Raw genomic sequence first — 21,265 nt, 5'->3', positions numbered from 1 at the left:
GCGTGTTCTCACTTTACGCTTTCGCAGACGGGGCGTTTGTTTGCCTGGCGGGGATCAGATTGTGTGTATCGCCCGCCTCCCGTTTCGGAGGCGCTCTTAAGGTTTCGGGGCCGAGCTCGTGTTCCCAGGCCCCGCCCTCAGGGGGGCGGGGCTCAGCGAGCCGGTCTTGTTCCGTCCCCCGCGTCAGGAGCAGCAGCAGCGGGAGCGAAGGCCTCTTTTCGTTTCGATTCCTCGCCCGTGTCCGCGGCTCCGGCGCCCCCCCCCCGTTCGCTGGAGTCCTCTTCCTGCCGGTGTGTTATCCGCCCCTCTGCCCCCCCCCCCCCGAGGCCGGGAGCACCGTGCCCGATGCGGATGACCGCTTCCTGACGTCTCCGGGGAAAGTTAAAGGTTGCCAGGGGGTTGCGTACGTGGAGCCTGAACACCGGCACCATCCCCCCTCTCTCCCTCCCCAAACCCCATTTTTGTTTTCCTTGCCGCGGGGGTTGGCTCTCGTCGGCCGTGCCTTTGTTCGCGGTGTATCCGCGGTCCGCTCCGGGTCCCCGAGGTGCTCCTGCTGCCTGTTTGAAAGGGAGCCGCGGAGACGGCCTGGCCCGGGGCGGGGGCTCTGTTTACACAGCAGGTGTTGATTTGACTCAACAGCGGCCCTCTTTGTTGGCTCCTCCCCCCCCCCCCTCCGCTCCCCCCCTCCCCCACACCCCGCTTTTTAAAAATCTTTGCTGAAAGGGCAAACATTACTCACGCTATGAAGGACGTTCGGAAGATAACAAATGTGACCTTGTTCCAGTGCCCCTGTGAACAGCGGTCCTGTGTTGGTACGGAGCGCTTTATGTGCTAATGGGAAAAAAAGGCCTTTCTGCTTTTTCACAGGAGAGCCGCGGTACGGGCCTCCTGCACGGCCCTGTCAGCAAAGCCGCTTCCCACAGGTATATCCTGAGCCCTGGCTTTTACCACAGCCATTATGAGCAGAGCATACAATGCTAATGCACATCATAACCGGTGATGCCAGTGCAAGACAGAACTAATAAGAGTCCATGCAGTAACAGTAGACCAGTGGTAACCAACCCTGTTCCTGGAGATCTACCGTCCTGTAGGTTTTCATTCCAACCCTAACACAGCACACTCCTCATTCAACAGCTAGAGATCTTTGTTGAGCTGCTAGTTAGTAGAATCGGGTCTGCCACATTAGGGTTGAGATGAAAGCCTGCAGGATGGTAGATCTCCAGGAGCAGGGTTGGCCACCACCGCAGTAGACTCCGTGGTGTGCCGACTCCGTCGCCTTTGCCTGCGGCGCCATTTTGAGCCGGGGCTGGGTTAACAGGCTGAGAGCAGCTGAGTCTGGGACATTGAGATCCCATCGGCTTAAGCCTTCAGCGCACGGCGGGTCAGGGCTCCCCCGGTTTCCATAGCGACCTAGCTTCTCGTCGGACACCCGCGGGTTACAGGTTGCCCTCGGGGCGAGGCTGAGGCCTCTCTCTCTCCACACACTGGCGCCGTCTCCGCCGTCTCTGCTTGTGTTCCGGAGAGTGGCGGTCCCGGGATGGGGCTGCCACGGCGGATGGGCGGTTAAAAAACACGGGAGAAGGGCGGGGCGGAGCGGGGGTGGGGGGGTGGGGGGTTTAGAGAGAGGCTAACCTGGAGACGCGCGCTCCTCCGGCCCTCGCCTGACCCCCCGGCGTTGTCTCCCCAGATAATCCTGTACTCCGGAGACCGGGCTTACGAAGATTACTACGTCCCCATGAAGGGGCGCGTCCACTTCAACTCGGCCGACCCCAAGGACGGCGACGCCTCCATCAACCTGACGGGCCTGAAGGCGGCCGACACCGGCACGTTCCAGTGCAAGGTGAAGAAGGCCCCGGGCATCAAGAGCAGGAAGATACAGCTGACCGTCATGGGTAAGAGTCAGGGGTCAGGGGTTATTAGGGGTCAGGGGTCGGCTGGGCGGGTCTAGCGAGACTCCCAATCGACAGTCTCTGCTCAGCAAAGGCCGTTCTTGTTATTAACCCTTTAAGGCGTAAGATCACACATGCGATCACTATAGTTCTAGAACACTGGCTGAGAATTTTGAAAAAAAAAACATTCCAAAAAAGCCTACTCCTCAACAGGTTAATACATTAAATGTGTCTAGCTAGGCTGGAGTCTAGGCTGTGCAGGTAAGTGATCGGTCACTGCAGGGTTGAATGCTTCTCTTGGTATTGGCAGAACAACTTTTTGACATGAACTGCACTTGACGTGACTTAGATAACAGTGTTTACTCGGTTGTGATGAGTGGTTGCGCAACGCTCTAGGTAAGCGGCCGAACCCGTGATGTGGGACGGCCTTCCTCAAAAGCGTCAACACTGTCGGCAAATTTGTCTATGAAAACAATGTAAGTGTCCTGCGGTGAGGAGGCGGGGTCAGGGGTCAGAGCCTTTCAGTGCTGGTCACATGGTCGTGTGCAGTATGATTGGCCCTGGGTATGTGTCCGTAGCTTATTCCCTACTGCATGGTGTCCGGTCCAGATACAGTGTGATAGTTTCTCACTGATATGCAATCCCATGATGCAACAGCGGAACTGCGCTAGTAAACGAGTCCTGAGCGATGGCGGAAGAGACGTTCAGGTGAGCGGTCATCCTGAAGGGCAGACCTCGGTGACACACTTCCTGCGCGGCGGACGTCTTGCCTGCCGCTGCGTTTCTGTCAGGACGGGCTCCGCTTGGGGCGCCCGCACGCGCACACACACAGGCACGCTCGGAGGAAGCATCTGCTCGGGGAGCCGCGGTGCGCTGTCATCGCCACGGCGACGGGGGCAGTGACAGGATGGGGGCACACCTGCAGTCAGCACATTGGCCGGACGAGCGCATCAGCACCGGCTCTCACAATCAATTGCTCACCCTCCCTGTCTCCCCCTCACCCTCTCTGTCTGTCTCTCCCTGTCTCCCTCTGTCTGTCTCTCCCTGTCTCCCCCTCCCCCTCTCTGTCTCCCTCAACCTCTCTCTGTCTCCCCCTCCACCTCTCTGCTGTCTCCCCTCCTGTCTCCCCCTCAACCTCTCTGTCTGTCTCTCTCTTTTTTCTCTCTCTCTCTCATTCTCCCTCTCCCCCACTCTTCCTTTTTTTCTCTTCCTCTATCTCCTTCCCCCTCCCTTACTTCCGCTCTTCCTCCCTCCCACCCTTTCTTCTCTCTCGCGTTCCCCTCCTCATCCTCCCTTTCTCGTGCTCTCTAACCCTTGACTTTTCTAACCCTCTGTCATCCTCTCTCTCTGTCTCTATTTCCTTCTCTCTTTCTCTCTCTGTCTCTCTCTGTCTATATTTCATCTCTCTCTCTCCCTCTCCAAACAAACCAGAGGGCGGAGCTCCGCCCCTCTTTAAGGAGCTGAAAGTGAGGTGGTGTGAGGTGTTTGCTCTCCTGATATATCCAGCGCAGTGTAAATACACAAGGCGGGCCGGGGAGTAGGGAGGGCCCAAATGAATGTTTTCGGAGCAGCGTGCGGGTGCCTGGGTTCTCCTCCGCTCCCCGTGTGTGGGCGGGGTGATGGGGGGGGGGGGGGGGGTGATGGGTGTGGAGCGGACTTCCCCTGAGTTTCACCGTGCTTCTCATTTCTCGCCAGTTCCTGCTAGCTATAGGAGAGAGAAGTATGTCCTGACCCTGCCTATCAGATTACTCTTTACCCAGCCCTGCGGGACAGGCCGACCAGTGTTTCTGCTGCTAAGCCCCCTGCCCTGTCGGTCACTGCAGCTCCCAGGCTTATCATCACAACTGCAGAACCCAACGCCCAACCCAACGGTGATGTCCGCTCCGAGCACCATTCCAGCGGAATGTGTTCTCGGAACTCCACAGGGCAGGGGGGCGGGGGGCGGGGTGGTGCGCGTTAAAGAGCGAACCTTCGGGTCGCCCCTCCGCACTCGCCCTGCGGGTCTCATCTTCCCCCCGTGCATCCTCACGGCCCTGGTGTGTTTTCGGTTTGGGCCCGTGTTTGCGTTTTCCGAGCCGAGTGATCTGGTGCCAGTTGAGGGAGGGAGGGGGAGCGTTTACATGTTTCGGCTCTTTAGAAGCCCTCCATGGCGCCTCCCCTCTGCACTGAGTGTGTGTTTGTCATGGCGGCTTTCCTGATAGCCTCCGCTTAGCTATTTGAACTGCAGCACTTGTAGTACTAAGAGTGTGAATCACACCGATTAAAAGGCTCATGATACCGGTGAGGGAAAAAAATAAAAAATAAAAAGGACAGTTGAAACAGGCGGCCTGCTCTCCTCCTTCCTTTGCAGTCAGGCCATCCAAACCCCGGTGCTTCTCCGAGGGGACGTCCCACGAAGGGAAGGACGTGGTTCTGAAGTGCCTGTCGGCCGAGGGCACCAGCCCCGTGAAGTACTCCTGGGAGAAGACCACCGACTCCAAGCTGCTGCCTGCTAGCGCCAAGCTAGGTGAGCGCCCTCGACACGCTAGCCAACTCCGGCTCGCACATGCGCCTCCGGAAACCCGCGTTAGCCGCCGCTAGGGCCTCCCTGCTGACGCGCTGTCATACGCTAAAGTGCTTCTGTGCCCCTGTTAGCAGCCAGAGCCCCCCCGGGCGGGCCTCTGAAACGCGTTTCCGTGCCGACGGCCTTACGGGAGGCCTGTCGGAGAAAGACAGGCGCGCTAACGGGCTTCTCTCCCCGCAGACCCCCTGACCGGAACCATGAACGTGAAGAACGCGTCGGCCAGCGCCTCCGGCACGTACCGCTGCACCGCCTCCAACCGCGTGGGGACCGATGAGTGCCTCCTGACCCTGCGAGTCACGCCCCGTGAGTATCCCGCCCCCCCATCCGCCCCCTCTAAGCCGGGGGTTAGAGGTCAGAGGTCAGCGGTGACCTAATGCTGCTCGCTTTGTGAATGACCTTGCGACAGCAGCTGTCCAGCATGCATTGTTCAGTCTAAGGAAGTGACGGTGAAAGTGAATTTGAATGATGCCACTGGATTCTTCTCCTGGTTGAGTTCTGTTCTGGGACGTAAACGGAAATGAGCAAAAGGTCAATTCTGTAGAGACATTAGGAAGAATTCTTTCACACAGAGAGTAGTCAATGTGTGGAATAGCCTGCCAGGTCATGTAGTAGAGGCAGAAACTCTGGAGATATTTAAGACCAGGCTTGATACAGTGTTAGATGCTATGCAGTCTGTAGGTAATAAGCAGTAGTACCTAATTTGATCAGGAAAATGGCGCGCATTCTTTGGCTGAATGGCCTGTTCTCGTCGTTGTGTTACGGGAGACTGTTATGTTATTTCTGGTTGCGCGTTTTGAAGCTCTAAAAATACGAGCCGTTGTGATTGGCCGCCTTCCCCTGCCTCGCAGCTCCCAACACGGCGGGCATCATCGCCGGGGCGGTGATCGGCGTCCTCCTGGCCCTCATCCTCATCGCCATCATCCTCTTCTGCTGCTGCCGCGCCCGCAACAAGAAGAAGTACGAGAAGGAGACGTCCTACGAGATCAGGTACGGCCCCTCCCCTCTCAAACTGTCGGGTCCGCTGCACTGTGATGTCGGCATGATGTCACTTCCTGCCCGCTCGTTCTGAGAGAGTACGTGTCACAGCGGTGGCCGCTGTCCCGCGCGCTCGCGTCTCCTAAAGCCGCCCCCTGCCCCGTCAGCGTTTTAAAGAGCGGCGGTAATCAGTCTGGGGGCCGTCGGCTTTGTGGGGTCCCCCGCCCGTGAAAGGCCGCCAACATTCCCAAATCGCGGGGCCTGCCGCCTCCGCCAAAGCGTCTGGGAGCACAACAGAGGTTCAGTCCGACTGTGACAAAGAGGATTAGGACACGGGCCCCCGGTCCTCTGCAGCTCAGCCTGTCCGATGCGCCAGCAGTTTGCCTCTCTCTCTCTGTGTCTCTCTCTCTCTCTCTCTCTCTCCCTCTTTGTGTTGGGTGTTTGCTGCTGCCTGTTACTGAGGGCTTTGAGGCGGTGCTGTGATACGGGGCTGCTGGCTGACTGGAGGAATGCAGTCTGTCTGCTCACGTTCCCCTCAGCTCGGAATGGGTCTGGGTTCTGGGCTGGATTTGAGGATGAAATGTGATTCGACTTGACTGCACTAAGGCTAACATACTTTTTTTTTTTTTTCCTCACACTACCTTTCCCTCACACTACCTTTCCCTCTTGTTCTCTCTCCCTCACTGTCTCTTGCTCTCATTCCTCCCTCTCTTGCTCTCTATCCCCCCTTTCTCTCCCTCACTTTCCCTCTCTTTCTCGCTGTCTCCCTCTCCCCCTCCCCCTCCCTTTCTCTCTCACTACCTCTCATTCTCTCCCCCCCTCCCCCTCCACCCCCCCCACCTCGCTCTCCCTCACTACCTCTCTTGTCCCTCCCTCTCTCACCCTCTCTCCCACCTCCCTGTCCTACTGTCTCCCCCCCCGCAGGGAGGATGTGCCCCCTCCTAAGAGTCGGGTGTCGACGGCTCGCAGCTTCACCAGCGTGGGGAGCCAGCGCTCGTCCCTGGGCTCCATGTCGCCCTCCAACCTGCACGAGTACGCCCTCAAGACCCAGTACAACAAGATCCCCTCCGAGGAGTACGACCGGCCCCCCAGCCAGGCCCCCGTGCCTCCGCCGGGCCGCTTGGCGGGGCCCAACCTCAGCCGCATGGCGGGGCCCAACCTCAGCCGCATGGGGGCCGTGCCCGTCATGGTGCCCGCCCAGAACCGGGACGGCTCCATCGTGTAGCGGGGGCCCCCCATCACACCCCCCACACCCCCACCAGCTCTGGGGGTCACACGGTCATGACTCACGCACGGTACCATGGCAACCGTGGCCCCAGCCAATACCACTGCGCCTAGCACGCTGTACATGAGCCACTGTGCTACAGATAATGACATGCAGTACCACTACAAACAAACAAACAAACAAACAAACAAAAATGTACGTGTGAATTTTACTTCCTGACAAAATGTTTTTGAACGATGATCTCTGATACTCTGTTCGCCTTTCTGTACATAGTAGAATGCATGATGGCTTTTTAAGCTTAGGTCACCCTGTCTGTAGAGTGGTGAAGACACTCAAATGATCTGCCATTGAAATGTTTTCCACTTGTATTGTACATAAGTGCATACCTAGATATGGACGCATACAGAAGTAGATACTCTTCTGTTTCCTTATTCTTGAACTTTTCTTTTGGTTAAAATTACTACAATGTTTCTTTCTTTTTTTTTGCTGCAGTTTTCTCTTGTAAATCTTGGTTTAGATCAGTGTTAAAACTTGGGGTGTTTTTATCTTTTTTAAATATCTGCTTAGCTGTTTTTAACAAGTGCTGACAGGCAAATCGGTCTGATTTGTACAGAGTGGAGGGAAAAAAGGCGAAGTTTTAAAGGAAAATTATTATATTATCTATTTATCCAGTTTTACTCCTTTGTGACTGTTGTCAAGGCAAGTCTCTGTGCTTTCCTGTTTAATCCTGAATTTTAAGTCGGTTTGTTTTGTATCCCTGTTGCAAGATGATTCTCCAGCTCCACAGAGCAGTTACCTCGACCATGCCTTTTGAAACAGGAGGGTCAGCCTATCCTGGGGAGGTCAGTGGGGAGTATGAGTGATCAGGGCTTGTGATTGGTCGAGTCCCTTTTTTTTCTTGGCGCTTAGTCTCAGAGACCCGCTGCCACTCCCGGTGGGGGGGCAGGGGGAGTGGGGGTGATGAGGTTAAGTTCTCCTGAGTGATCTGCGATTGGCTGATGGTCCCCAGCCCCCCCCCCCCCCCCTCACCTCAGTGTGACCTCTTTCACACCATGCATTCCAGACTGACGGTTAGGCTGCGCTAGGCTAGGCTAGGCTAGGCTAGCTGATCCCAGGCAACACTGTCCTCAGCATTACCAGAACTCAGTGTCCCCCCAAAAGGGCTCGTTTCATCCATATTTTCCACAAGAACCGCTTCCCCTAGGGTCCGAATGGGTCACTATGGAAACGCAGTCATGCGTTTGACATTCTTAAGAGCATCGCCCTTCTAGAAAATTCACTTTTCAGATGCTGATTTGTCACACATTACAGGGTCAATGTGAAGTACTGGGTTTGCACCCTCATTTTAACGTTATAATGAAGGATTTTTAGCACTGAGTGTGTTCATAGATGTATCTCAATTAGAGTGCTTTTTAGAGGCTTTTTTGCAAAATGGAAAAGCAGATATGAAGTAAAATGAGGAAAGAAAAACAGAAGCGGGGAGATCTGGGGGGAGGGGGGGGGTCACTAATTAAGGCAGCGAGAGCCTCGCCGTCGCGCGCGGACGCTACAAGCCAGCTGACCCTGCGGCGTCGGCCCCAGCGGCCCCCCCTCCGTCCGCTCGCGGGACGCTGAGCGATTGGCCGCACGGTGTCACCGGATAGCGGCACGGAGCCCCCGTCCCGTCCCGGGGCCCTCCCCCCCTGTGCCTTGTCAGTCGGCGTTTTGCGGAGCCGTCGCCTGCGGCGGTGTGCCGAGCCGGCCGGGCTCGCCGTGTCACCGGGTCTGGGTCGGGCACCGTCTGCAGAACCAGGCCCACAACTGTAGAGGAGATATTCACACTTCTTATTTTATTTTTTTAACCCCTCCCCAACCCCTCTGGTTTAATTTTTTTTTTTCTAATTGTAAATATGGTGTCGAGCTTTGGTTTCACACAATATGTTAACCCTGGTTATTTTTTTTATTTTTTAAAGGCATTTCTAGTTAGATTTTGGTTTCTTTTTTTTAATGTTTCTGAAGGACGTGTTTCATTTGCGGACTTGGGTCCGAACGAAGGCGTGTGTAGTGCTCCTGCGGTGCCGTGTTTCTAAAATCCAGAAAAAGAAAAGAGGAAAAAAAAAAAGGGCGGGGGGGGAGGGGGGGGGGAGTGTTTATAGCTCTTGTCATGTGGATGAAGATGGTGTGGGCTGAACTGATGCACGTTTCCCCTTGCGCTGCTGAAAGAATGCAATGAACTTTCAGACAGGGGACAATGTAGAGCGCAGCGCTTTCAGGCTGGTTTTCGTGAAGGCAGTGCATCCTCTCGGCCTCCAGCCGGCATGCCCCGCCGCCAACCCCCCCCCTTCAGGGTTCATCCGCCCGTGGAGGCACAGTTTGCTTTTTTAACTTGATTTCAAGGTACGCCGAACCCCCCCCACCCCACCCCCACCACCACCTCTGTGCATGTTGTGTTTCCCAGCCCCTGTCCTGTCCAGGAAGGCAGGTTTTCATCCTCGCGGTCTCAGGCCCCAGGTGGACTGTAGAGCAGTGGGCATGCAACTGCGGGAGAGCTGTACGAAAGCATTTAGGGGCCGTGGTAAAATTGTGCAGTCCCTTTTTCCTTTTTAGCAACGTTACTAATAATTGTAATTATTGTCATTTTTAAAACTGTGTAATTCTTTTTGGTGTGCACGTGTAAAGCCACTTAGTTTTCTGTGTGTATTTTTGTGCTGTATTTTTAAGTAATAAAAGAGAAAATTCAAGAAACGCCCCGTTCTTTCCTCATTTCTCTCAAGTGCATTCTGCTTCCTTGTTGTGATTCATTTTATGCACACAACCGCTCTTTGTAAAAATGGCATTTCTCCACAGTCCCATCTTCTGTTTTAGCCCAACGCAGCAAGAAAGAAGAAAGGTGATTATTAGTATTATTTTTTTTGTTGTTTCTGAACGTACAAATGTAGAGGAACTGGTCACCAGTTGACCGTTTGGTCGTGTGGATCAGACTTTAGCTTAGCGCCCAGAGTACTGAAAAACACTCCAGGGAAAATATCCGTGTGTCTAGCGGTCTTGTTAGTGGTCTTCAGGGGCCTGATCACCGGTCAATAATTTGTCCAGACATCTTGGCAACAGTCGGTAACGGTCAAATACCGAACTACTGAGGCGTACTGGATTGCAGAGGTCCCCGAGCTTTAATTGGAAGCCAATAAACAGATTGAGTGCTCTGATAAGCGGGTAATTATAATCGCTCAGAGACCTAACCGCCTGTCAATATCAAGAGCTCGGTCAATTGGACCAGGTTCCTTTCTGACAATGAAGCCATTGCGTTAGTGATGGAAAGGCTGAGTTTTTTAATGGTTAAAATAGACATAAGTGATTTGGGGATGAATTGGTGGCATTTCTTCCAATAGGTGCCATCAAAAAGCCAAGTACTGTGCGTGGGAGGTTAAGAGCTATTTCAGGATATTTTCCAAATATTAGAAAGGTATGATTTATAAGCCGTTTTCTGCACATTTGTATTGAATAATTTTACCCCCCACCTCTGCTTCATATCTTCTAAATTTAACATGGAATTAATCTCAGTTTTGCTTTTCGTTGCATTTAAAAAAGTGATTTAGAGAACCACCATGTTATCACCTGGGATTTTAAAATGTTCATCTCTCTTTCCTACTGCCTGTATAATGTATTAATTGTTTGTAAAGCTTACGGAACCTGGCTGCTTATTGGCTGGTGCAAAGCGTTACCCTGGCAACCTTATCTGGTTGTACACAGTCTGAGACGAATCTGCGCTGGGTGATTTATCTCTGTAGCACGTATGCGCTTCCCTAACAAAAGGACTCTCGCCAGCAATGTAATCAAACTATCTCCTGCAGCCTTATTCTCGCTATGGAAAACCATTATTTAAAGGAGTACATTTTGCATGAATTGTGCAACACTGGTTGCCTTGGGTGCGGCAGTTAGGTCGCTCTCAGAAAACGATGTCTGGTTACGTGGAGGCAGAAAACCGTATATGAACAAGTTCCTCCAGATGATGACAGTGACCTTATTTTACTTGTTTCTATCTGCTCTAGTAATTCTCGTCTGTCTTCTGTTCTCTATCCAGTGATTTCAGAGAAGCCCATTTGAAAATGTAGAAATTTTTTTTTTTGTTTTGCTTTGGATCGTTTTAAAAGGTTTAATTACTGGGATGTGTGCTGACCTAGCCAGCGCCTCAATTTACGTTTCACCGTGTCATTTCGGTAATCTCAAATGCATAGTCCCGGCTATCATTTGGGCCCTCTGCGTAAACACCAACGGGGTATAGTGCTTCAGGTCTGCTGATGGAGTCACAACACAAAAGTAGCCTAAACGTGAAAATGTTTATGAGAACACCGAAAGTATCAATTTTCCGCAATTACGTTGTTGAATTACGAAACCCTGAGAGAGTTACGCAGTTAAATGATGATCATTTTTCAGGAATCCGGAGCAACCGCTCAGCGACTTTTCAGGTTCGGCAGCCTTTGTGTTTTCCCCGTCAGAAATGTGCTCGCGCTACATTCCTGGAGTGCAGGCTCATCATATACAGACATGCTTACAGAAACGGGTCAGGTCAAGATGCAGCGATCATCTGCTTAGGAGAGTTTAACTGTAGCTCAAATCGGCATAGAGAAAATGTTGCAGCTTAGCCAGTAACTACCTTTGTAATCTCCAAAGTAAAAGGAGGGGGGTTCACCAGTCAGATATTGAGAAGGCTGCTTATGCAGAGTTTTCCGTTATCCTTGCGAAATCAGTTTTTCTGCTATTTGTTTTGTTGTCCAGTTTTCATCCTTTTTCCTCCCATCGCCTGCTATGCATCCAGCAATTTCTTGCTCAGTGGAGTGCATGTGAGGTCGATGACCTCACCATCCTCACGACCAAGTGAAGTCACCCCGCGTTCATGCCACATGAAGCCCAAACTGCCAGTGCTAAGCAGCTATCTTTACTATGTCTTTCCTGTCCATGCATCTATCTGTCCTATCACTACTGCTATATTTCCTTACTATGTATCTGTCTTTCCTATCTATGCCAAAAACAATTCCAGACAATACTATTTTACGGGCATCTTTTTGTACTGCCATCTGTTCCACACACTATTCTGTCCTCTGGAGAGAACTATTAAATTGACAGCGTTGATTGTAAAACTAAATCTATGGCAACTGTATCCGTGTTCTGTATCGCGTATACATCCCAGTCAAACGCAATGCACTTGATTTCTTTCTTGCACTCTTGAGGATTACCTAGTGCGATTGCCATGGCGATGTCAGTGATACATCTTGTGTGAAATGCATCTGGCCGTGAGCCCTGGATCTCCCGTGGCGTTGGGGATGGAGAGGCAGAATTAGTGAGTGAGTGGAGGGTCAGGGTCTCGTTTAGTCGTCTGGAGCAATCTCTCCACACTGGCCCCCTGGAGAAGACGCCATTACCCAGGGCTATTTCCAGCCAGGCAATTAAAGCGGCCGCCTCTCTGCGAAGAGCTGCCCAGGGCGAGGGCCAGTACCGCAGATGGAGACCCCCCACGGGCCTGCCCATCACGTCCTTACTGAGAGTTCTGAGAGAGTGGATAATTTCCCTGCCCGGGGAGCTGGATCACCAAAATTGTTTTCATTTGAAGAGGTGCTTCGAGCGACAGGGCCGGTGGGACGGCAGACGCGGTCTGAATGCGGTTGGTGATAATTTGCCGGCAGGCCAAAATGCTAGAGCCATTAGCTAGGAGTGGACCCCTGCGAGATGCCTTGCCGGGGGGCGGGGCTTGTATGAGGCTGTAGAGGGGGCGTGGCCTTTCTTGTCCTTGGAACACGTCATTTCCTGCAGAAGTCTTATTGAAAAAATGCCAACCAAAGCAATAGGCCTATTTCACAAGATGGCGACCAAAACCAGATGTAGGGATACTTTGTTTCCGGTTACTGTTGCTACGGACGCAAGCCCATTTCTGACAGCGAAAAATTGAGCCTAAACAGCGACGTGTGTTCTCTCAGTCCCTGATAGCTCTGCCAAAGTTCACTGTCCGATGTTATCCGCATTGTCGAAGCATTGCCAGTGAACGTTAAGCAGTCTAAACTGGACAAGGGCTATAAATTCTTTTTTGAGAAGTTTATATTCGGTTATGAAGGTAAGTATAACGTTAGCTCTGGTTCACAAGAAAGCAAAATAGCTAGCTTGCTAACCACATCAAGTTAGCCGATTAAAGAGATGTTGCACTTCGACATAACATAAATTCTTTTCTGGAGGCGACTCCATTGTGTTTTCGTAGCGTGAAGCAACATCTGCTGTCCGTTAACAGCGTCTCTGTTCCTCTCGGTTGTCCCGAAAATGAATGAATAGGGAGCCTGACAACTGTGAGGAAAAGCGATTCTGTTAACGTTGACGGTCAGCAGGGGAGGCAAATGCTATGTAAGTACATTACATTACATTACATTCATTTAGCAGACGCTTTTATCCAAAGCGACGTACAAAAAGTGCATTTTCATGATCGTAGACAACTGCTGAACACGGGTTCAGTAAGGTACAATTACTTATTTTGTAAAGCTATTTCTAGCCGAGAACAAAGAACACTATCCTGGTCTAACATCTGCAAAGCCAAACTAGGCAGAAGAATAAGCTAGAGTATTAGGACAAATACAATTTACCAAGAAGTGCAAGGATGGGGCAACATGTAACAAGTGACAGGAAAAAGGGTTTTTTTAAGAAAATTTTTTAATATATATATACACAGCGTGGTGGTGGTTATTCTAGGTATAGTCTGAAGAGATGAGTCTTCAGGCCACGGCGGAAGATGGATAGTGAGGGGGAGGTTCGGAGAGGGACGGGGAGTTCGTTCCACCACTGGGGAGCTAGGGTGGAGAAGCTCTGTGATCCCTTTGGGCGGGTGGGAGGGGTTGCAAGACGCCCTGCTGCCGCAGAGCGGAGTGGTCGAGCAGGCACATAGAATTGAGTCATGTCCTGCAAGTAGATGGGGGCAGTGTAGGCAAGGGTCAGGGCTTTGAATCGGATCCTGGCAGCGACCGGTAGCCAGTGAAGTGATCGCAGCAGAGGAGTGACGTGGGAGAATTTGGGGAGGTTGTAGATGAGTCGGGCAGCGGCATTCTGGATCATCTGTAGTGGCTGTATGGCACAAGCTGGCAGGTTTGCAAGGAGAGAGTTGCAGTAATCAAGGCGAGAGGTCACCGTAGCCTGGACGAGCAGCTGGGTGGAGTGCGTCGTCAGGTATGGTCGAATCCTCCTGATGTTGTATAGGAGGAATCTGCAGGACCGTGATGTTGCCTTGATGTGCTCCTTGAGGTCCAGCTGGTCATCCAGGACCACCCCCAGGCTCTTTGCAGAGTGAGAGGCAGTCACTGTGGTGCCATCAACCGTGATTGAGAGTTCACGAAGCAAGGAGGTCTTGTACGGGAAGAAGAGCAGCTCAGTTTGTTGGGTTGAGCTTCAGATGGTGGCTGGCCATCAGTGGAGATGTCAGCCAGAGAAGAGTCTTATCATTGATCTGTGGGCCGAGGGGGAAAGAAAGAAGAGTGTGGTCATCTGCATAACAATGTCACTGGATGGGTGAGGAGTTCGATGTAGCCACCTTCCTTCAAAGGCGCCAGAAGTCATCTGCGGAGAGGGAAGAGGAGGGGGGGAGGAGGAATGAGGAGGGAAGAGAAGGTGGAGAATAGTTTACGTGGATTAGAGACACATGCGCTGATCTTGGATTGGAAAAAAGAGGCTTTTGCAGACGTGAAGGCAGATGTAAAAGTCGCCAGCAGGGTATGGTATGCGGTCAGGTCATCAGAGGATCGGGATTTTCTCCACTTTCTCTCTGCAGCCCGCAGTGATGTTCTGCTGGAGCGTAGTGACTCGGTCAGCCATGGGCAGGGGGGTGAGGAGCGTGCTGGTTTGGAGACAAGAGGACAAAGTGAGTCGAGGGACTGAGAGAGGCAGGAGTTGAGGGTGGAGGTGGCAAGGTCAGCTGGCAGGTTAGAGAAAGACGCAGGAGGGGGAAGTGTAGACAGAGCAGTGGAGACGAGGGAGGATTGTGACAGAGTAGGGAGATTTCTCCTGAAAGTTACTGTGGGTGAGCTATTGGATGAATTGAGGGGGAGTGAATAGGAGAGGGAGAAAGAAAGAAAGAAGTGGTCCGAGACATGGAGGGGAGTCACTGCAAGTTGGGGAATGGAGCAGCCTCTGGTGAATACAAGGTCTAGTTGGTTACCAGCCTTGTGTGTGGGGGGAGGAGGACAGGGATAGGGCGAAAGACTGGAGGAGTGAGGCAACCCTGGACAGTTGGGAGGTTTCTGGTGGGAGGTTGAAGTCTCCCAGTAGAATAGCAGGAGTGCCATCCTCAGGGAGAGAGCTCAGGAGAGTGTCCAGCTCGTCCAGAAATGAGCCGAGTGGACCTGGAGGGCGGTACAGAACAATAACGTGAAATGTAGAGGGATGAGTTACAGAGTACAATGTGTTAGGCTCCACAAAATTACTTATGTTACTATACCGAAGTGAAATATCTCTGAACTAAGTTTTGTACTACCGTTACTATTTTGTGACATGCTGTTTGTGCTGTACTTGTTCTAATAAAGACTTATATTGCTTGTCAGATCGCCTGTGTAATGGTGTTCAGTTCACTACCAAGCTGTTTGTTTTCATCGCTGATAAAAACTACCCACACATTTTTAAATCAGCTGATATATCTTAAGTAGGCTTGTCGCAATGTCCGTCAATACATTTTGTAATTACAATTAACAACTAAAATAAACGTGCATCTGTAGTTTCAACATTGAATATCCAAATATGTGCTTGCTAACAAGCTAGCTGTCTAAAATGTAATTTGCTAATCATAACATAACATATACCTCGCTAACTGATTTTATGAATATATTCTTATACTTACAATTCCTGAATATATAAATTCAATTCCCGAATATATAAGTACAATTCTGAATATATAAATTCAATTCTGGATATATAAGTACAATTCCCGAATATATAAATTCAATTTCCGAATATATAACTTCAATTCTGAATATATAAATTACAATTCCGAATATATATATAACTCGGTTTATAATCAGGCATATCACAAGACAGCCGTTTTTACTTTTTGAATAATTTCTTTTTTTTTCTTCATGGGCTACTGAGTGAGAAAAACAAGTTTAACATTACCATCAGTAAAATTTGACAGTACAATCAAGGATAAGCAAACAAAAACGTTAAATAATTAAAATTTGAATGAGGCAATAATTCGGACTTCATTAAGGGGTCCTTATTTTCTTGGTATTAGGACCTTTCAAGTAGGGGCACCAAATTTCACAGGGAATGGCCCAAAGAGCTAGAGAAATAGAAAATAATCTCTTATCCAGCGAGAGTTTCATAGAAACCCTTGCTGCAGCATGCGACAGAATACCGTGTTATGGCTCAATGGCAAGCTCCAGCGCACACCAAACTACGGAGAAGTGAAAGAGGAGTCCTGTCATCTTGTACTTTAAGGGCCCATTCGATTGGCTCTACAAGCACGGCTAAAACGTTTTCCCTGCTCCTGTTTTACAACCTGAGGCAAATTTCTCACCAGAACCGCGACGCAAATGAGGCATCCAAACCAAAGTACAAAAATCAAAAATCAAACAGGCCTAGTGATTGTAACAGTTCTAGTTTTTTCCATTTTCGTACCGCACTCTAGTCTGAGTTGGCCTGCTTGAGAACGGCTAAAAACAGGTAAAGATGGCTAGCGGCAGTGCGCCTGCCATGACAGTTCCACCAAACATAGGCCCTACCACTCTTTGAGAAACAAAAAAATTATAATTCATGTGTATGAATACTTTGCCCTTGGTTATATAATCAAGACAACATTGTCAAAAACGCGTTTGGAAACACTGTCATTGCTCATTTCAAACTGAATGAGGAAACGCATCTAGCTAGCTAACTTAGCCAAGCACCTCAAACACCGACATCGCGAGTTATTCAGAGTTTAAGCAGCTCATCTGTACTCTTTGCGCGGTTTGGAGAAGTGTCTCAGGTTGTAAACAGGAGCAGGGAAACGTTCGCCTGGTTGAGAGCCTCGGCGAAATAGCATGCAGACCTATTCCTCCGCAGTTTGGTGTGCGCTGGAACTTGGAATGTCATAAAATCAGTTAGCGAGCTATATGTTATGTTATGATTAGCAAATTACGTTTTAGCCAGCTAGCTTGTTAGCAAGCACATATTTGGATATTCAATGTTGAAGCAGATGCACGTTTATTTTAGTTGTTAATTGTAATTACAAAATGTATTGACGGACATCGCGACAAGCCTACTTAGAACAAGTTATTGTTCCTTGGGACAAACATCTCTCTAATGGACTATGTGCCCTGTGTAGCAATTCCTAAAATACTGTTATTACCATGGAAACATGCAAGCTTTTAGTGACGCCGAAATCGCCACTTAATGAAAGTCCTAACAGTGGAAAAGTGTTGCACATTTTCTTTCCATGTATTTCGTTCTGGCACTCGGCTGGGAATTATGGGAAGGCCATATCTTGTTTGTGGTGTTAACTGCACAAGATGTCTGAATAAATCACGGATACTAATCCTTCATTCCCTTTGTTTCTCAGCCAATGAGTACATTGTCATTCGCAGTAATGATACAGCAACTGCCATCCCACTCCTGTCTGAACAATGTGCTCTGTGTGATTTACTTTAATGCGCAGCAATTTTCCTGCATGATGGCCTTGGCATGGTGATTCGGAATGGTTTTCCCGCAAAGGAAGAGCTGAATTTATCTCGGGAATTGATTCAGACGGTACGTGGCTCTTCAGAATCTCTACAGGAAGGCGTGTTTTGTGTGTTGGTTAACATTAACCGTGTGAGTAAAGCGGTTGGAATTTTGTCTCTGACACCACCATGCTTACCTTGACAATACAGCTTTACTTTTATTCACGTGATAAATATCAGGATTTCGTCCACATTCCAGAATGTTTTCACAATGAAAGTTTCGATCTCTACGACCGTGACGTCATGCTACCATGTCACATATTTTAATTATTAATAGCGCAGACAAATCCCCGCAGACAAAGAGCTATTGTAATCAAGTTTATTGCTATGAAGCATAGCATTGCTATGAAATTAACAATATGAGCCTTAGAAAAATGCATTGGAATATGTATCATTCCAATAAAGCATACTATTGAACAATTGGAGAGGTTAAGTTTTGGGGGGAGGGGTTACATTTTTGTTATTGCAAAACTGTAAAATCACAGGATGAGGTTATGACACCCATAAAATAATTTTCATATCACACACTTGGCAGCTAGGTGCTGAGCAGCCAATGGGCACAGGGCAGCGTGTGCCTGGGCACTAAGTTACTTCAGCCAGAATCATGCCATTGAATCTCAAACTGGCACAGTGTCACATTCAACAATGAGTCTGAGAACTGTCTGTACTGATGACTCAGAAACTCAATAGAGTAGATACGGAAATTGCAGTTAATGTTTTTTTTTTTTTCCGGTTCCTTGACTGTATAACAATATAGTAAGTGTGTGACCCAAAACGTTGATCTTTACTGTGTACAAATAGTGGTCTCATTTGACCATGTGTACAGTGGTTGCTGAGTACATTAACAGTTTGTAGCAATAGCATAATTAAATAGTAGATACTCTCATTCACAATGACTTTCACATGGCAAGAAACATACAGTGACTATCATGAGCACTGCAAAAACAATACACATATGAGATAGAACATTCAAGCTTAAAATGAAAACTGGTGATATGTGTATACTTGACACTGTACAAATTCACACGCCAGTGTCTCTCACATAGTGATGAACTCAGATTATCAACATAACCTTCTCTCCTCCTCCCTCTCTGTCCTGTCTAATGGGTGTTGAGGGGTCAGATTCTAGGGATAGGACAAGTTCTGGATATGGGGAATCAAGAGCTAGTCTGGAAACACTGGACATTCTGTGTGCTCTCTTTACTGCTGTTTTCATCATGCACTGGGTGCAGTTGTGCTGAAATTCCCACACATCATGTGATGTGATGTCATCGTTTGAAGGTGCACAGGGCACTCTGGTGACAAACTTTAGCGACGAGGAAATGCTGAACCCAAGAACATTTCCGTATGCACTGAAGAGGGGCTCAGATGTAAAAGGGTCAAGACTCACTCTCTCTTTGAAAGGAAATGCGATTCAAATAACAAACTCTTTGCCCTGCGTGAGTACCTCCCTCTGTCCTGCTTCCTTGTTTTCTGTCTCCCTTGGTCATATTTCTGACAGACCATATTTTTTTTCCTGGTTGATACCTGCTCCTCCGGTTTTACTGCCTACAGACGCAGTATAGAAACACGCACGCCCTGGCTTTGGCATGCTGAATGCTTAACAAACATAACTGGAAAGACCGGCCTGACGATGACGTCATCATACCGTGAAGAGCTGGCCTACCTATGAAACGTGCTACATTACCGGCCCTGGTCGGCCCATGTTTGCTGCTCCGTCCCTCTGTCATTGTTAATAAAAAAAGAAGACTTTGTCTCCACCTAGTGTTTCAGGACAGAAATTTCATGTTTACAATTTTGCAGCATGGGTTCTGAGGGTCAAACTACAGCAAAAAAGGGAGAGAAAAACTTATTTGGTGATCTCCTATTTCTAACTTATTTGCATGCTCACACACTGTAGTTTACTGAGTATTTCGCACGCCAGTGGCAATGGCATGGATAATTTGTTGAAGGCAATACTGCCTAACTGTGTTTAAGTGGATGACACTGTGGAATTTACAGCCATTCAAGCATTTGGAATATGAATGTATTTCAGTGTTTAACATGCAGATGTACAGCTACAAAGCTGTGCTCTTTGACAGTAGCATATATTCCTTTTTGGGGTTATGTGATGCTTGTGAAAATTTAGCTGAAGCGACTTAGCCCTCCTTTAAAATTAACATCTACATGCACAATTATCTATTATATAAATCTATGTTTGTTTAGATGCGTAATGGTAATCATAGCTGTTCAGATGCATTACTGAAGGGGTAGCAGACTTCTAAGATGGTGTGTATTCTCCACAGCCTTCTCCACAGACCTGGTGTGTACAGGGATGTTTTGTCTGAAATAAAGGCAATCATACACATGAAGCAACAGTACTATGGCCAAAATAATAGTAATTACATTACAGGCATTTAGCAGACGCTTTTATTCAGAGAAACTTACACAACTTTTTTTTTTTACATAGCATTTACATTGCATCCACTTATACATCTGGATATACACTGAAGCACTGTAGGTTAAGTACCTTGCTCAAGGGTACAATGGCTGTATCCTACCTGGGAAATGAGCCTGTGACCTTTAGGTTACAAGACCAGCTCTTTACCTTTTATAATATGCTTCCACCCAGTATAAATAATAATAATAATAGTTATAAAAGTCACAAAGTGCTTCATAGGTAAAATATTTTATATTTAACCATAAATGATGCGTGGGTTGGAAGGCACTGACTATGCACCAACCAAGTAAGAGTTTGTTGTGGATCAGATGTGAATTTCCCTGCTTTCCCGTGGATCTGTAAACTTAATCTTCAGTATTGTTGTCTGGAATATTCCTTATGTTGAGAGAAACGCGTGTATGAAAGTTTCAACTTTCGAGCCCCACCCAAATACACCAATTTTAGAGATGCGTATTTGTTATTATTCTCTTTTTTGACATTGTCCATGTATAATTCAAATGGATGGTGAATGTCTGGCATTGTTGGCATTTTAATTTGCTTGAGATGAGGGTAGAATGAGGTTTCCTCCGCACGGTGACTCACCGTGACTGATTTATGGACCTACGTTAGGCTATATGTCTACTTACACTTGTCAGACTCAGAACCTAATCATTTCTCCTTCCTAGCTGTGAGATGATTCACTCAGTGTATAATGTCCCTCTTCTTCCTCCCCTTTCAGTGAACTATGACCAATGGACATCTGTTTACCCTGCTGCGTGGTGATAGGTTTACAGGAGAATGAATTGTAACCCTGCTGAGTGCTGATAGGCCCAAAGGATAATGACTCAGCGCATTACTGCTGAACTCAGGTTTAAAGGAATTCTCTCCTTGGCCTCAGTTTGACTCTATCTTCCCTGACTCACACACACACACACACACACACACACACAGTCCACCTCTGCTGAGTGCTCGTCCCTGGAGAAAAAAAGTGCATGGGGTTTGGAGCGGCATTACCCAAATTTCAAACGGATGACTAAAGGACTGTACGTGCAGTCTAGGGCAATTTCAATATTTCAGTATGTTTGTGTTCAGTTTGAACACATTTTTTTTTGTGTGTGAGTAAAGGATATTTTATATATTTACAGAAGTTTCAGATGGCCTCTAGGCTTTACAGTGCAGGTACATGGGATTCTGGGCTTGTGGCCTAAAGCAAGGAAATATTAAGTAAACCAGAGAGGTTGTGCCTTCACCCTTCCCACAAAGTTTATATTTTGAAGGATAATGTTCTGAACAAATGTGGCAAGCTTTCCTGAGACTGAGAGAGAACCCCTCAACCAAGAGTTCACTTAGACAGTTAAAAAAACATGCAAATACTTTGGCACCATCTGCTGGTGTAAACCAGATATAGCAACTTAAAAGACTTTTCCATTAAAAGAAAACAAACCTACATACATACCTGCTATTAATCCATGTTGATGCGCACCTTTCAGCAAGAAACTGAAC

General features: G+C 48.7%; 1 protein-coding gene and 1 long non-coding RNA gene across 2 annotated transcripts in view; both read left to right on the top strand.

Moving 5' to 3' along the window:
• cxadr (CXADR Ig-like cell adhesion molecule) overlaps window positions 1-9,376 on the top strand; it is a 46,996-nt gene extending 37,620 nt beyond the window's left edge. Inside the window, exons 3-7 of the mRNA XM_064352325.1 lie at window positions 1,688-1,892; window positions 4,240-4,395; window positions 4,633-4,755; window positions 5,301-5,439; window positions 6,352-9,376. Of these exons, the coding sequence (XP_064208395.1) occupies window positions 1,688-1,892; window positions 4,240-4,395; window positions 4,633-4,755; window positions 5,301-5,439; window positions 6,352-6,652 (924 nt within the window). The 3' untranslated portion in view covers window positions 6,653-9,376. The remainder of the gene's footprint in view (window positions 1-1,687; window positions 1,893-4,239; window positions 4,396-4,632; window positions 4,756-5,300; window positions 5,440-6,351) is intronic.
• Window positions 9,377-16,938: 7,562 nt separating this feature from the next.
• LOC135262418 (uncharacterized) lies at window positions 16,939-19,040 on the top strand. Its single transcript, XR_010332230.1, has 3 exons — window positions 16,939-17,371; window positions 18,625-18,782; window positions 18,898-19,040. It is a non-coding gene; the product is annotated as an uncharacterized LOC135262418 (long non-coding RNA).
• Window positions 19,041-21,265: the final 2,225 nt, after the last annotated feature.

The sequence above is a fragment of the Anguilla rostrata genome, chromosome 9 (assembly GCF_018555375.3).
Source record: "Anguilla rostrata isolate EN2019 chromosome 9, ASM1855537v3, whole genome shotgun sequence".
In the NCBI taxonomy this organism is placed as follows: domain Eukaryota; kingdom Metazoa; phylum Chordata; class Actinopteri; order Anguilliformes; family Anguillidae; genus Anguilla; species Anguilla rostrata.
Note: the sequence above shows the minus strand (reverse complement) of the source record. Positions and strands in the feature narration are given on the sequence as shown.